The sequence below is a fragment of the Peromyscus leucopus genome, chromosome 14, assembly GCF_004664715.2.
Source record: "Peromyscus leucopus breed LL Stock chromosome 14, UCI_PerLeu_2.1, whole genome shotgun sequence".
NCBI lineage: Eukaryota > Metazoa > Chordata > Mammalia > Rodentia > Cricetidae > Peromyscus > Peromyscus leucopus.
The window spans coordinates 2,201,139-2,217,720 of record NC_051075.1 but is presented as its reverse complement, the minus strand read 5'-3'; the positions used below and the strand labels follow the sequence as shown (position 1 = coordinate 2,217,720).

Sequence of the window (16,582 nt, the reverse complement as noted above, 5' to 3'; positions counted from 1 at the left end):
GGAAGACTCAGTTTCACAACCCCATTTGGCACAATAGTAACTCCCACCGTGCCTGGACCCTGACAGTGGGGAGGGGCTGTTCTTTGGACACATAGAAAACTGGATTTTCTGCTTTTCTTTCTGAAAAGATAGGTCCCCACAACCATCACTTCTGTAGTTTAACAAAGCTCCAAACGTGTGCATAAAAGAACAAAGGTCTGTGTGGAACTGGGGTTGCTGATCTGTCATTGGATTGACTGTCGCTTTCCCTGTGTCTGTTATTCATAATTCCCGAATACAGATAAGGGGTAGTGAGGGCTGTAGGCTCCCGTCTCCTATAGAGAAAGGTAAGTAATCAACACAGTGTCCTGGGTTAATGATCCCAGGTCAGTCTTATATTGAAGGGGTCTGAAATCCCAGTGGCCGTCCATCTGTCCTCATCCTCAGCGGCCTTCTTTAATTGGGAGTGATGGATCCAAGGAATGATGCCAGCCACTTTCACAGCAGTTGGAATAGTAAGGCTATCTGGATAGAGTCCCTTCCAGGCCAGTTCCAGAGTCTGGGTAGGGATCATCTTTATCCAAACCAAGTCTCCTGGATGGAGCTGGTGGGCAGGTTCAGAGGTAGCAATAGCAGGATTCCCTTCACTGGTCAGTGCCTGCAACAGCTCTGGAAGGGGTGATTGGACACTTCTGCCTGGGGCCTCTCAGCGTTTGAGGAGCGTGGGATACAGTCTCCCAAACATAATCTTGGGTTTTCTTTTTCTCTCCTCTTCCTCCTCTTCCTTCTCCTCCTTTTTCTTTTCTTTCTTTCTTTTTTTTTTTTTTTGGACAGGGTTTCTGAAGTGAGAACCCACAAGAGTCTATTTACTAATTTATTAAGGGGTGCAATGGAAATACAGACTCATGAATACAAAACAAGGTGGCTGCCGCTGCTGATCCAGCTGCTGCTCTCCTGTCATTCTGCTCAAGGGTGATGAGGACCAACTGCAAGGCTTGCTCCTCCTCTGACCATGAGAGAGACAGAGAGAGAGAGACAGAGAGACAGAGACAGAGAGACAGAGACAGAGAGAAAGAGACAGAGAGACAGAGACAGAGACAGAGACAGAGAGAGACAAAGAAACAGAGAGACAGAGACAGAGACAGAGACAGAGACAGAGAGACAGAGAGACAGAGACAGAGACAGAGAGACAGAGAGAGACAAAGAAACAGAGAGACAGAGCGAGAGCCCCCTCCTCAGTTTTATCTGGTCATATATCAAGAAAACCATGCCCATAGGGTCAGTTACCCCAAATGTCATTGACTGAATGGATTGAACTCCCACAACATTTTCCCTCTTTTTTTCTAATTAGGAAGGTTATAATCCTAACATAAAACTATATACAATAAAAACAATCAAGGATTGTGCAGAAGAAAGAAAAGGTAATAACATAAACAACAATGAAACTATGACCAATAAGAACACCATCAATGGGACTGGAGAGATGGCTCAGAGGTTAAGAGCACTGACTGCTCTTCCAAAGGTCCTGAGTTCAATTCCCAGCAACCACATGGTGGCTCACAACCATCTGTAATGAGATCTGGTGCCTTCTTCTGGCCTGCAGTCATACATGCTGTATACATAATAAATAAATAAATCTAAAAAAAAATCATTAAAAAAAAAGAACAACATCAAGCAGGGAACACATTCTAAGTGACCAGACTTGACAAATTACAGAGATTACTCCAATAGCTGTCCTGTCCTGAAGGGGCTTGTGCCTAATAGGCCCTAGCTAAGATGTGAGAAGATTGTAACCATCTAGTCTCCAACCCCATCAAACACCTGAGAAAGAAAGTGATATTACTTGAGGAAGCAGCAAGTGCAAGCAAGTGAATTCCCAAAAATGTGAGGAATGACAGAAACAGCTGGCTGCCTGGACAGTCAGCCAAGCTTTCTCTGCAACGTTGGGGCACCCAACTTTGGCTATAGGCCTAGAATATCTGACAGATCATTTTCAGAAGCAGAAAAATTTGGAAGACTGTCCTAGCCTGTCTTGGCAAGGTTAAGCAGTTGCTTTTCCTTGTGTCTTGCTTGTCCAGATTGGACAGCGTGTTTACTGTCAGCAGTCAAGGCAAGGGCAGTTCTTTGCCCAATAAGCCAGTTTTGCCAAGAAGAAAACAAACTCCATATGGAGTGTCTTTCATGCCCATCAGGCTCAGGAGTAGACTGGTGCTGCCAGGAGCAGTTGTGTCTCATGTCAACAGAATTCTAAGTTATTAAAACATTAAAATGCCATATTATGTAGGTCTTTGAAGATTACCTATCTATATGGAATACATCTTTGTGCATCTAGAAAACCTAGTAACATAACTATAAGGATGACAAGCATGGGTGACCATTAACCTGTAGTTCTTAATAAGCTGTATAGCTTAAAGACTAAAGCTTCACATTATAAAAATAAACAATCTGTAAGCAGATTACAGTATAAGGACAATGACCTAGAAATTGTGACAATATACAGAAATATGTAATCAGAGGTAGAAACGTATAGTGCAATATGACAAAAATAACCTTAATTTGCATTAATATACAAACTATCCTAAACAGAATCAGAACATATATACAGTATGACAAAAATAATTTTACATTTGTATCAATATACAAAAATATTTTAAACAAGTGGGAATAAATAATTATTTATATTATATTATATATAATATAATAAATAAATATATAACATTTATATATTAATATATAAAATTATATTTGTCATATATATGACAAATATAATTTTGAATTTGTGTCAATATATAAATTACCTTAAGAATAGAAAAATAATTTTACATTTGTATCAAAATACAAGAATCCATACCAATGCGAATTATCTAAAACTGATCATTGCTAATTTAGTATACAAGTAGGTATAATAATCTACCTTATTATCCTATCCTTTCTATCCCCCTTTTTTCTATTCCAAATGAGTTTTTTGAGTCTAATCTTTATTGTTCCACCCTAATCCTATAACAACTTATAACTAACCCCTTACAAATGATGATTGTCCAAAACCTTGAGAAAAACAAAAACCTGTTGGGAGAGAGGGTGTCATTTACTTAGAATTGCTCCTTGGCTGTCCTGGAACTTGCTTTGTAGACCAGGCTGGCCTTGAACTCAGAGATCTGCCTGCCTCAGCCTCCCAAATGCTTGGATTAAAGGTGTGTGCCACCATGCACAGCTTTTCCCAAACATAATTTTAAAAGGAGTGAGCCCCTATGGTATGGAGCCCTGAGCAAGGCAAAAGGGAGGAGGTTGGCTCAATTTTCACCAGTTTCAGGATCAACTGGGCCAGAGTCTCCTTAGAGTTCTAAGCATTCTTTCTCTCTGACCTGAGCTCTGTAGCCTATTTGCACAATGTAATTTACAGCTAATATTTAATACCTTTGTCAGATTTTGAGACACTTTGGCCATGAAGGGCAGGTCATTGTCCAACCCCCAAACTAGGGGTAGTCCAAACCTAGGAATTATTTCGTGAAGAAGTTTCTTAGTATCTATTGGAGCAATTTCTGTTCAGGTGGGGTAGGCTTCTATCCATCCTAAAAAGATGTCTACGAACACCATCAAATACTTATAGCCCAAAACAATAGGACTCATTTCAGTAAAGTCCAACTCCCGGTGTTCCCCAAGTCCATTTCCTGGAACTGGAATTTCTTCTGGAATCTTCCTTCCGCCTTTGGGGCTTACCTGAGCACAGGTGGCACATCTAAACATGGTCTTCAGTCAGCTTCTCTAACTTGGAACATAATACCTGAGTCTGAGGAATTCAAAAGTTTTTGTGTTCACTAGGTGAGTGGCTTGGTGGAATTCTGTAACCAGATGCCTTCCCAGACTCACAGGAAGGATGGGTCTGTTGTCCACGGTATCCAATATCCTTGCTTGTCCTGTTTTGCTAGTTCTCATTCTCCTGGTCAACCTCACCAGGCTGTATTTTGGTTGAATTTGTAAGCTGGGCTCTGGCAGGGCTACCAAGACTTAGAGAGGCCCCACTGGTTCAAGGCATTGACTTCCCAGGCAGTCAAATCAGTGGCTCCGTTGCCTCTGGCTTCTGGGTGATCCCCCTTTTGGAGTTCTTTGCAATGGATACTCTCTTGGGTAACCAGATAGCTTCCAATAGGGCTAAGGTTTCTTCCCTATTTTTTCTCTTTTCCTGCTAAGATTAGCCATCCTCTTGCCATGTCCATGGGGAAAATATGTTGGTTCTCAGTGTATGTAGTGCCAGAGTCAAAGCTAAAAGCTCAGCTTGTTGAGCTGAGCTTTCCCTGCTCGAAGACTGTGCCTAGATAGCCTTGGGTTGTCCCTACTGCTGCTGCATACCTGATCCCATCTTGGAGGAAACTGCTCTCGAATCTGTGAATACCTCAGCTGGTGTTGCCAGCAGAGTATCAGTCAGGTCAAATCTGATGGACTGAATCTGGTTAGTCACCTCCAGACAGTCATGCAGGAGGTCTGCAGGGTTGTTGTCTGGTAGACCAGCAGGGTTGAGGGCTGACGTCATCATCATATGGAACTGAATGCATGACTGATCAAGAAGCAGGGCTTGGTATTGGGTCACCTGGGAGTTAGACATCATCTCACAGGTGCCCCCTCAAGAAGGCCTCAACAGAGTGTGGGCTGTCAGGAACAGTTCTTGCCCTAAAGTTAATTTGTCAGCTTCCTTTACCAACAGGGTGCTGATAGCTGTGGCCCTAATACACGCCAGCCATCCAGATGTGACTGGGTCAAGTCTCTTAGGCAGATACATCACTGGTCTTTCCCAAGGTCCTGGGATTTGTGTGAGGACTTCTTGGCAGTGCTTCTGACATCATCCACATGCAAATGGAATGGCTTAGTTCCATGTCTGGGAAAGCAAGAAATCAGGGCCTTTACCAAGACTTCAGAGGCCCTCTGCTCAGTCCCAATCCATCCCAAAGGCTGCATACCCCCAGTGCTAGCATTGAGGGGCTTGGATATCTCAGCAAATCCCATTATCCATAGCTGACAGTGTCCAGTCGCCCCCAGGAGTTCTTTACCTTTGTTTCTGACGTGGGAGTGGGAATTTGCAGGGGGATAAAATGTGGTTATGGGAAAGCATCGGCTTTCCTTCCTTTAGGTTGTAGCCTAGGTATGTCACCTGAGGGATGCATGGCTGAGATTGCACCCCAGGGCTTGGAGGGTTTCTAAAAGGCCCCGTGGTTCCTGTCCATGTCCATCCTCAGTGACTGAAGCTATGAGGAGGTCATTTGCATACTCAGGCAGGGTGCTTTGTAGATATTTTTATCTAAGTTCCAACAGATCTGCACATTCAGGGCTTCGTCAAACAGTATTGGTGAGTTTTTGAGCCCTTGCATCAATGAGTCCATGTTAGTTGGGCATCATATCCTCCCTCTGGGTTAGTCCATTCAAAAACAAATATGGGTGGGCTTGCTAGGGCCAGTGGGAGGCAGAAGAAAGCATCTTTGAGGTCTAGGACCATATAGATCTTTCTTTCTCAGGGCACCAAACTCAGGAGGATGTAGGGGTTTGGGACTGCATAGTAGATGATTTCTACCCACTTTTAACCTCCTTAAATCCTGTACTGGCTGGGAGTCCTGAGTGTCAGGCTTCAGGAAAGGAAGCAAGAGAGTCTTACAGGAGGAGTAGCAGGGGACAAGAATTCCTGCCTCCCTTGACGTGTTTGACGATCCCCGGCTTGGCCTCCTTGGGTATTATTGTTTGACCCACACCAGTGCTGAACTATAATGGGTGGCCCAAACATCAGGGTCCCTTGCTTTGGATTCTCACAGGAAGCCTGAGGCTCGCTCTTCCCTTTTGGTGTCGACTCCTCCTTGAGTAGAGGAGAAGCGACCAGAATATTGGTAGGTGCTTGGCCAGAGTCCAGAGTTAAACTGGTCGAGTTCCCCTCAGAAGAGATGGTGTCTGTGAGTTTTGTGATAAGTCCCTTCTAGTGAATGGATATGGACAATCTGACATAACCAGAAAAGAATGAGTCACAGCATCTTGTCCTACATCTCTGGTCCAGGAGGCTGTCCATGGAAAGTAGGCAGTTTGGCCTCTGCTCCTTGGATTGCTATCTTCCTGGAGGTGAGGGTCCAAAGGGCTTTGTCAAGACAGAGTTGGATACTCTGGTGTCTCTCAGAAAGTTAATGGGTGTGCCCCTCACTCTTGCTGTAATCCTGGATTCCTGGGGGCAGAGTTGTCAGTTTTCAGCTAGCTGAGGATGGGGCAGCTCTCCTCTTATTCTTTCTGCTTGTATATTCATTCTTCCAGTGACCCTTTCTGCTTACAGTAGGCACACTGTTTGTCCCCAGATGTTTTCTTTCCCTTTCTCCTGGTCTATTTCCCCCATTTCCTCTCTTGTCAGTTTCCCTGAGGGCAGTGATTATCCCATGGGAGAGTTTCTTTCTCTGCCTGTCTTCAGCTGAGTCTCAGCTACTGTAAACTTTCTAAAAGTTGAGACCCACTCACCCTTCAAATTCCTCTAGTTTCTGGAGCTTTCTCCTTATCCCTGGGGCCAACTGCACGACAAAGGCAGTATTGATGGCTCACTGGTTTGTAGGGACACCTGGGTCTAGGGAGTAAATGCGACTCACAGAGCCTTTCTAGGAACCCAGTGGGTGACTCATCAGGCCTCTGATTGCCTGACTTACCTTGCACAAGCTGACTGACCACAACAACATTTGGTAGGAAGTCTCCAATCGCCTCTTACCTTCACTGGTCTCAGGATCCCAACTGGGTCAGGTAGAGGGGAAGTTCTCTCCACCCAAGCCTCTGCATTAGGCAGTGTCCCACCACCTGGGTCCAGAGCCAACTTCCTACTTTCCAGCCAGATTCAGTCTCACTCCTCAGCCATAAACAGTGAGAAGCTGCTGACAATCATCCCAAGTCAGATGGTGTGTTGAAAACAGTTTCCAGCAGACTGATAAGAACCTGCAGCTTCTCAAAAAAAAAAAAGTATATGAAAAATGATATGAATCATTAGTGTTGAAGGGCATAAATGTGGGCAGGGGACTTCTTCCTTCCCCCTGTTCTTCCCCTTGTCTGTAACAGGGTTCTGGAGCTTCCCACAGGAGGAGAATGGAGGATATCTCACAGCCTCAACAAAGCTTGTCTGACCTCCCTATAGACAGAGCCACTTGGGGTGTGTGACACACACACACACACACACACACACACACACACACACACACACAGAGAGAGAGAGAGAGAGAGAGAGAGAGAGAGAGAGAGAGAGAGAGAGAGAGAGAGAGAGAGGCAAGTATAGTAGAGTCAGTCTTCTGGCCTCCCCTCCAGAGAGGATTATTTTCTCTGGCTCCTCTCACATTTTCTGTTGGTCCATTCAGAACACAAGGAGGCAGAATTCTGTTTCTTCAGATGGAGCAGGGAGAACCTGTGGTACTTTTAGCTTCTCCAGGTGTTCCAGCCAGACCAAGAGACCCCTGATTCCCAAAGAAATAGCCCAAGTTTTTAACCATGGGGATGGATGAGAAGTCAGGGTTAGCCAATGATTAGCATAAGATAACTGATGGGAATGACTAGGAGCCTGTATTGAAGATCCAATGACACCAAATGGCAGTACTTCATGATTATGGGGAGAGTTAAAATTTTGCAATCCAGAGCCAAATTGCCTTGGGATATTGTTTGCAAGTCATGTGTTTGCCACCTGTGTTTGACCTGACATCGCCGTGACAGTCAAAACTTTAAAATGTATTCTTAGCAGTACACTGGCTTCCACCACTTGGAAACCTAAGAATGTCTTCAGACAGCATCTGAAGCCTCTTGTTGTTTGCCCCGCTGTGGTCCTGTCTGTGGTCCTGTCTGTGGTCCTGTCCGTGGTCCTGTCTGTCTGTGGTCCTGTCTGTCTGTGGTCCTGTCTGTGGTCCTGTCTGTCTGTGGTCCTGTCTGTGGTCCTGTCTGTCTGTGGTCCTGTCTGTGGTCCTGTCTGTCTGTGGTCCTGTCTATGGTCCTGTCTGTCTGTGGTCCTGTCTGTCTATGGTCCTGTCTGTCTGTGGTCCTGTCATCTGTGGTCCTGTCTGTCTGTGGTCCTGTCTGTCTGTGGTCCTGTCTGTCTGTGGTCCTGTCTGTCTGTGGTCCTGTCTGTCTGTGGTCCTGTCTGTGGTCCTGTCTGTGGTCCTGTCTGTGGTCCTGTCTGTGGTCCTGTCTGTTTGTGGTCCTGTCTGTGGTCCTGTCTGTGGTCCTGTCTGTCTGTGGTCCTGTCTGTGGTCCTGTCTGTCTGTGGTCCTGTCTGTGGTCCTGTCTGTCTGTGGTCCTGTCTGTGGTCCTGTCTGTGGTCCTGTCTGTCTGTGGTCCTGTCTGTCTGTGGTCCTGTTTGTGGTCCTGTCTGTGGTCCTGTCTGTGGTCCTGTCTGTGGTCCTGTCTGTCTGTGGTCCTGTCTGTCTATGGTCCTGTCTGTCTGTGGTCCTGTCATCTGTGGTCCTGTCTGTCTGTGGTCCTGTCTGTCTGTGGTCCTGTCTGTCTGTGGTCCTGTCTGTCTGTCTGTCTGTGGTCCTGTCTGTCTGTGGTCCTGTCTGTGGTCCTGTCTGTGGTCCTGTCTGTGGTCCTGTCTGTGGTCCTGTCTGTTTGTGGTCCTGTCTGTGGTCCTGTCTGTGGTCCTGTCTGTCTGTGGTCCTGTCTGTGGTCCTGTCTGTCTGTGGTCCTGTCTGTGGTCCTGTCTGTCTGTGGTCCTGTCTGTGGTCCTGTCTGTGGTCCTGTCTGTCTGTGGTCCTGTCTGTCTGTGGTCCTGTTTGTGGTCCTGTCTGTGGTCCTGTCTGTGGTCCTGTCTGTGGTCCTGTCTGTCTGTGGTCCTGTCTGTGGTCCTGTCTGTCTGTGGTCCTGTCTGTCTGTGGTCCTGTCTGTCTGTGGTCCTGTCTGTGGTCCTGTCTGTCTGTGGTCCTGTCTGTCTGTGGTCCTGTCTGTGGTCCTGTCTGTCTGTGGTCCTGTCTGTCTGTGGTCCTGTCTGTGGTCCTGTCTGTGGTCCTGTCTGTGGTCCTGTCTGTGGTCCTTCAGTGTGTTTGGTAAACATTTAGAATCATGACCTTTTTCTTCTATAACTGTCTCTCATAGAGCCCCTGCCACGGTGTTACATGATATTTGGAGAAACCTGAGTTTCACAGTTGGCCCCCCAGTGAGCTCTCTCTTACTCCTTCTGAAGTGAGAACCATGGTTTTGAGGTATTGAGAAGCCCCTCTATGATACTGAAGCCTCTAAGACCAAAGTCAAGGAGTTTTCAATCTTCTAAGAATAGGAGATGACTGATCTTCTCTCATCAAGTTAAAACTCCTGCAGTCGTGGCATGGAATTCCCATTTCTCTTGTATTTTTCACAACTCTGCTCTCACATGCTGCCTACCCTCCATTCATTCTACAAATAGTTATTGACTGGGCAGAGAACAAAGTGGATGATGACCCCTGTTCTCAATGAGTGTGCGTGATAGGCGAACACAGACAATACACAGGATGAATAAATAAAATATGTAGCATGGTGGACAATGATAATTTCTAAGATTACAAATAAAGGGGCAGACAATAGAGGAAACAGTGGGTAGGAATCATTACTATTTCTCTAAAAAAGTGACATCAGGTTCGAAGGTCAAGGAAATGAAAGAAGCGGGCGTTAGCTCATTTTCCACCTCTGTAACAAGTATCTGAGAGAGGTTATCTCAGCTCACAGTTTTGGAGATTTCAGACTGTGATTGGTTGGCCCCATTGTTTTGGGCCTTTAGCAAGACAGCAGATTGTGGTAGGAGCCCACAGTGGGGTAAAACCATTCACCTCAAGGCTGGGAACTGAAAGAGTGAGAAAGGGCTGGAGTCCCACGGTTCCCTTCTGGGCATCCCCCAGCCCCCTGACTTCCACTCAAATGACTCCACCAGCTCCCAATAGTGTCACCCTGGCGACTGAGCCTTGGGCCTCTGAGGAACTGTGGAGACCTGGGGGAGGGGCATTCCAGAAACAGGTGCAATGCCCTGGGGTTAGCGCCTTGGTGGTCTGTGTAAGGATCATCAGGAGCATCCCACTCTGGTGGGAGGAGCATGAGCAAGGAGGACCTGAGGGCAGGGAGATAGAGTAGGAGCAGGTGAGAAGAGGAAGAGTTTCCCCATCCTCAGGAGCAGGCTGACAGGATCTGACCCTGACTGCCTGCCTCCAGCTGCTGTATTAGAAGCAATCTGAGAGGACTCCAGGGCAGAAGTGGAGAGCCATGAGGAGGAGACTTGTGGACTGAATATGAAGCAGAGGTGTCTAGCCTCAGCTTAGGTTAGAAGGCCGATTCAGCCACCATTTGTTAGGGGAAATATTGAATTACATCTTTTTGCCAGCATTATGTTGACGGAGAGAGCAGCCAACGGGACGTTGCTTTTGGACCTGAACAAGTTCTGCTTTGATGATGACAGCGAAGCTCCAAACAACAAATTCAACTTCACCACGCCATCTGGAGTGGGGAGCAGCCGCAGATTTTCACAGCATCCAGCTGGCTCTGGGAGAATTGTGGTCAGTTCATGGTCATTGCCTCATTAAAAGGACACTGGGGAAGCTGGTCCAACATGTATGGTGCTTTTGCTACCCTGCAGAGAGAAATTTGCAAGGCAGCCTCCTCTCAGAGCCACCATAACTGACAGACTTAATAGTGGCTGTGTGCTCCCGTCAGCTCTTTATTTTTCTCAGGCTTCAGCAGCATTCATTTCGCAGAGCTGTGCTGGGGGCTGAGGACTTTGCCTGCCTTTCCTTTGCATGCCTGTTTATTGAGCCGTTATAGACACGGCAGTGCCCTTGGTGCACAAGCTCTTCTGTTCCTTGAGGTGCAAGGGAGAGAGAAGCCTGAGCTGTCTTGGTAGATTCTGCATCACAGAACCACCAGGGACCCCAAAGAGCACAGAACAAGGAGGGAGTGCAAAGTCCGAGCAGGAGCAGAGGCAGAACTGGACGATGGGTATGAAAGGCAAGGTCCAGCAAGGTTGTGCGGCTTCTGTTCACACAGGGCTCCTGCTGCAGGGTGTGGGGAAAAGAGCAGAAAGGAAGGCTATGGCAGGAGTCTTGAGAGGTATTTCCAGCAGACCTTGGAGATGACAGCAAGCTGCCCACTTTTCTCCTTAGCCTGCCTCCTTTTCTACCTCCCATCTCAAGCTGTCTTCAGTCCCCTAGAAAGTCATGGTGTCATTAAAAAAAAAAACTAATTTCAATTTTGGGGAAATTCATATTTTTCTTAGGTTCTTAATCCATAGCCACCATTTAAAATACAGAAAACACTGAAGAGCATCACCATATGGGAGCGAACACTGTCAGCATCTTGACACATTTTCCATTTCTATGTGTTTTATATATCTAGATATATTTGTATGAGTATATTAAATAATAGAAACTATTCCTGTATAAAGGGTTTCCTTTTGTACTTTTCTTTAACTGTTCTGGAGGTGTGAATCTTGTTTGTTGGGCAATAGTGCTAGCTGGGCAGACATCTTTAGAGACAGATTTTTCTCCTTTGGTAAATTCTTCAGAGTTGTCTAGCTACACTAGGGTTATGTCTCAGAACGCCTCAAATGCCCCAGCAACAGGTTTCCCCAAGGATGCTGGCGATTTACATAGCCACTAACTGTATGAGAATAGATTCGTCAGTTCAATAATATGACTGTTTATCCTATGTAATCTAGTATCTGTTTTGACCTAGTTAATTGGTGATCTAGATTATGAAAATCCAAGCAACCTAGCAGCTGGCAATAAGTACAGTGTGATAATCCAAGTGCAAGATGTCGCCCCTCCGTACTATAAAAGCAAGTACCCTTTGGTTTACTTCAGAGGGCATCTCCCCGGGCATCGATGACTGGATGGCATTAGGTACTTCTAGGTATTGGGCACGGGGTCTCTTGTTACACCCACCAATCAGGCCCCAACAGCTGCTTCCTTTTTTGCTGAGATCCAGCGTCCTCAGGGTCTCTCTGCCTCCCGCCCTCCCCACTCTGCTTCTCTACTTCTGTCAGTGGTTTTCAGGAAACACAAAGGCCAGCATAGAACTTCCTTGAATGTGCGTTACAGTTGTCAAGTTCACGTTTAAACTCTTTGGTCTGGCATACAAGCACTTCCAGGATCTGGCTATGGCCTAACTTGCTAGCGGTACCTCCCATCCCTCCCCCATCCAGCTTTCCTTTCTTCAGCTGCAGCTGCCCTGAAGAATCAGTTTATACTGTGGTGTTTTTGCACATGGCTAGGACGCTCCCTCCCATCCCATAGTAGCCCCATCTCCACACTCTCCATTTCACACTAGCCTAATCCCACACTGTCCCACACTGTCCCCACACTGTCCCCACACTGTCCCCACACAGTCCCACACTGTCACACACTGTCACACACTGTCCCACACTGTCCCACACTGTCCCACACTATCACACACTGTCCCCACACTGTCACACACTGTCCCACACTGTCCCACACTGTCCCCACACTGTCACACACTGTCCCACACTGTCCCACAGTCCCACACTGTCCCCACACTGTCCCCACACTGTCCCACACTGTCACACACTGTCCCCACACTGTCACACACTGTCACACACTGTCCCCACACTGTCCCCACACTGTCCCACACTGTCACACACTGTCCACACACTGTCCCACACTGTCCCACACTGTCCCCACACTGTCCCACACTGTCCCACACTGTCCCCACACTGTCCCACACTGTCCCACACTGTCCCCACACTGTCCCACACTGTCACACACTGTCCCCACACTGTCACACACTGTCCCCACACTGTCCCCACACTGTCCCACACTGTCTCCACACTGTCTCACACTGTCACACGCTGTCCCCACACTGTCACACACTGTCCCACACTGTCACACACTGACCCACACTGTCCCACAGTCCCACACTGTCCCCACACTGTCCCCACACTGTCCCACACTGTCACACACTGTCCCACACTGTCACACACTGTCACACACTGTCACACACTGTCACACACTGTCCCACACTGTCACACACTGTCCCACACTGTCACACACTGTCCCACACTGTCCCCACACTGTCCCACACTGTCCCACACTGTCCCCACACTGTCACACACTGTCCCCACACTGTCCCACACTGTCACACACTGTCACACACTGTCCCACAGTCCCACACTGTCCCCACACTGTCCCACACTGTCCCACACTGTCACACACTGTCCCACACTGTCCCACACTGTCACACACTGTCAACACTGTCCCACACTGTCCCACACTGTCCCCACACTGTCCCACACTGTCCCACACTGTCACACACTGTCACACACTGTCACACACTGTCACACACTGTCCCACAGTCCCACACTGTCCCACAGTCCCACACTGACCCACACTGTCCAAAACTGTCCCACACTGTCACACACTGTCCCACACTGTCCCACACTGTCCCCACACTGTCCCCACACTGTCCCCACACTGTCCCCACACTGTCCCACACTGTCCCACACTGTCCCACACTGTCCCCACACTGTCACACACTGTCCCACACTGTCCCACACTGTCACACACTGTCACACACTGTCCCACAGTCCCACACTGTCCCCACACTGTCCCATACTGTCCCACACTGTCCCACACTGTCACACACTGTCCCACACTGTCCCACACTGTCCCACACTGTCCCCACATTGTCCCACACTGTCACACACTGTCACACACTGTCACACACTGTCACACACTGTCACACACTGTCCCACAGTCCCACACTGTCCCACAGTCCCACACTGTCCCCACACTGTCACACACTGTCACACACTGTCCCACACTGTCCAACACTGTCCCACACTGTCACACACTGTCCCACACTGTCCCACACTGTCCCACACTGTCCCACAATATCCCCACACTGTCCCCACACTGTCCCACATTGTCCCACACTGTCCCCACACTGTCCCACACTGTCCCCACACTGTCCCACACTGTCCCACACTGTCCCCACACTGTCCCACACTTCCCACACTGTCCCACACTGTCCCCACACTGTCCCCACACTGTCCCCACACTGTCCCACACTGCCCTACACTGTCACACACTGTCACACACTGTCACACACTGTCACACACTGTCCCACACTGTCCCCACACTGTCCCCACACTGTCCCCACACTGTCCCACACTTCCCACACTGTCCCACACTGTCCCACAGTCCCACACTGTCCTACACTGTCCCACACTGTCCCACACTGTCCCCACACTGTCCCCACACTGTCACACACTGTCCCCACACTGTCCCCACACTGTCCCACACTGTCCCCACACTGTCCCCACACTGTCCCCACACTGTCACACACTGTCACACACTGTCCCACACTGTCCACACACTGTCCCCACACTGTCCCACACTGTCCCACACTGTCCCCACACTGTCCCCACACTGTCCTCTGTCCCCACCCTGTCCCACCCTGTCCCACCCTGTCCCACACTGTCCCACACTGTCCCACACTGTCCCCACACTGTCCCACACTGTCCCACACTGTCCCCACACTGTCCCCACACTGGCCCCACACTGTCCCACACTGTCCCACACTGTCCCACACTGTCCTCTGTCCCCACACTGTCCCCACACTCTCCCACACTGTCCCACACTGTCCCACACTGTCCCAAACTGTCCCCACACTGTCCCACACTGTCACACACTGTCACACACTGTCCCACACTGTCCCACACTGTCTCACACTGTCACACACTGTCCCACACTGTCCCACACTGTCCCACACTGTCACACACTGTCCCACACTGTCACACACTGTCCCCACACTGTCCCCACACTGTCACACACTGTCACACACTGTCCCACACTGTCCCACACTGTCCCCACACTGTCCCACACTGTCCCACACTGTCCCCACACTGTCCCACACTGTCTCACACTGTCCCACACTGTCCCACACTGTCCCACACTGTCCCCACCACTGTCCCCACACTGTCCCACACTGTCACACACTGTCCACACACTGTCCCACACTGTCCCACACTGTCCCCACACTGTCCCACACTGTCCCACACTGTCCCACACTGTCCCCACACTGTCCCCACACTGTCCCACACTGTCCCACACTGTCCCCACACTGTCCCACACTGTCCCACACTGTCCCCACACTGTCCCCACACTGTCCCACACTGTCCCCACACTGTCCCCACACTGTCCCACACTGTCCCACACTGTCCCACACTATCCCCACACTGTCCCCACACTGTCCCACACTGTCTCACACTGTCACACACTGTACCCACACTGTCCCACACTGTCCCACACTGTCCCACACTGTCCCACACTGTCCCCACACTGTCACACACTGTCCCCACACTGTCCCACACTGTCCCCACACTGTCCCCACACTGTCCCCACACTGTCCCCACACTGTCACACACTCTCCCACACTGTCCCACACTGTCCCCTAACTGTCCCACACTGTCTCACACTGTCCCACACTGTCCCCACACTGTCCCACATTGTCTCACACTGTCACACCCTGTCCCCACACTGTCCCACACTGTCCCACACTGTCCCACAGTCCCACACTGTCCCCACACTGTCCCACACTGTCCCACACCGTCCCACACTGTCCCACACCGTCCCACACTGTCCCCACACTGTCCCCACACTGTCCCCACACTGTCACACACTCTCCCACACTCTCCCACACTCTCCCACACTGTCCCACACTGTCCCACACTGTCCCACACTGTCACACACTGTCCCCACACTGTCCCCACACTGTCACACACTCTCCCACACTCTCCCACACTCTCCCACACTGTCCCACACTGTCCCACACTGTCCCCACACTGTCCCCACACTGTCCCCAAACTGTCCCACACTGTCCCCACACTGTCCCCACACTGTCCCACACTGTCCCCACACTGTCCCACACTGTCCCACACTGTCACACACTGTCCCCACACTGTCCCACACTGTCCCACACTGTCCTACACTGTCCCACACTGTCCCCACACTGTCCCACACTGTCCTACACTGTCCCACACTGTCCCACACTGTCCCCACACTGTCACACACTGTCCACACACTGTCCCACACTGTCCCACACAGTCCCACACTGTCCCCACACTGTCCCCACACTGTCCTCTGTCCCCACACTGTCCCACACTCTCCCACACTGTCACACACTGTCTCACACTGTCCCCACACTGTCCCCACACTGTCCCACACTGGTCCCACACTGTCCCCACACTGTCCCACACTGTCCCCACACTGTCCCCACACTGTCCCACACTGTCCCCACACTGTCCCACACTGTCCCACACTGTCCCCACACTGTCCTACACTGTCCCACACTGTCCCACACTGTCCCCACACTGTCCCACACTGTCCCCACACTGCCCCACACTGTCCCACACTGTCCCACACTGTCCACACACTGTCACACACTGTCCCACACTGGCCCCACACTGTCACACACTGTCCCCACACTGTCCCACACTGTCCCACACTGTCCCACACTGTCCCACACTGTCCCCACACTGTCACACACTGTCCCCACACTGTCCCACACTGTCCCACACTGTCCCACACTGTCCCCACACTGTCCCCACACTGTCCCACACTGTCCCACACTGTCCCACACTGTCCCACAC

At 49.7% G+C, this 16,582-nt stretch overlaps 1 protein-coding gene across 1 annotated transcript in view; it reads left to right on the top strand.

Annotated features, from left to right (window-relative positions):
* Cdhr3 (cadherin related family member 3) overlaps positions 1-16,582 on the top strand; it is an 86,286-nt gene that overhangs the window by 46,495 nt on the left and 23,209 nt on the right. Inside the window, exons 9-10 of the mRNA XM_037210492.1 lie at positions 10,304-10,475; positions 11,650-11,756. Coding sequence (XP_037066387.1) covers positions 10,304-10,475; positions 11,650-11,756 — 279 coding nt within the window. The remainder of the gene's footprint in view (positions 1-10,303; positions 10,476-11,649; positions 11,757-16,582) is intronic.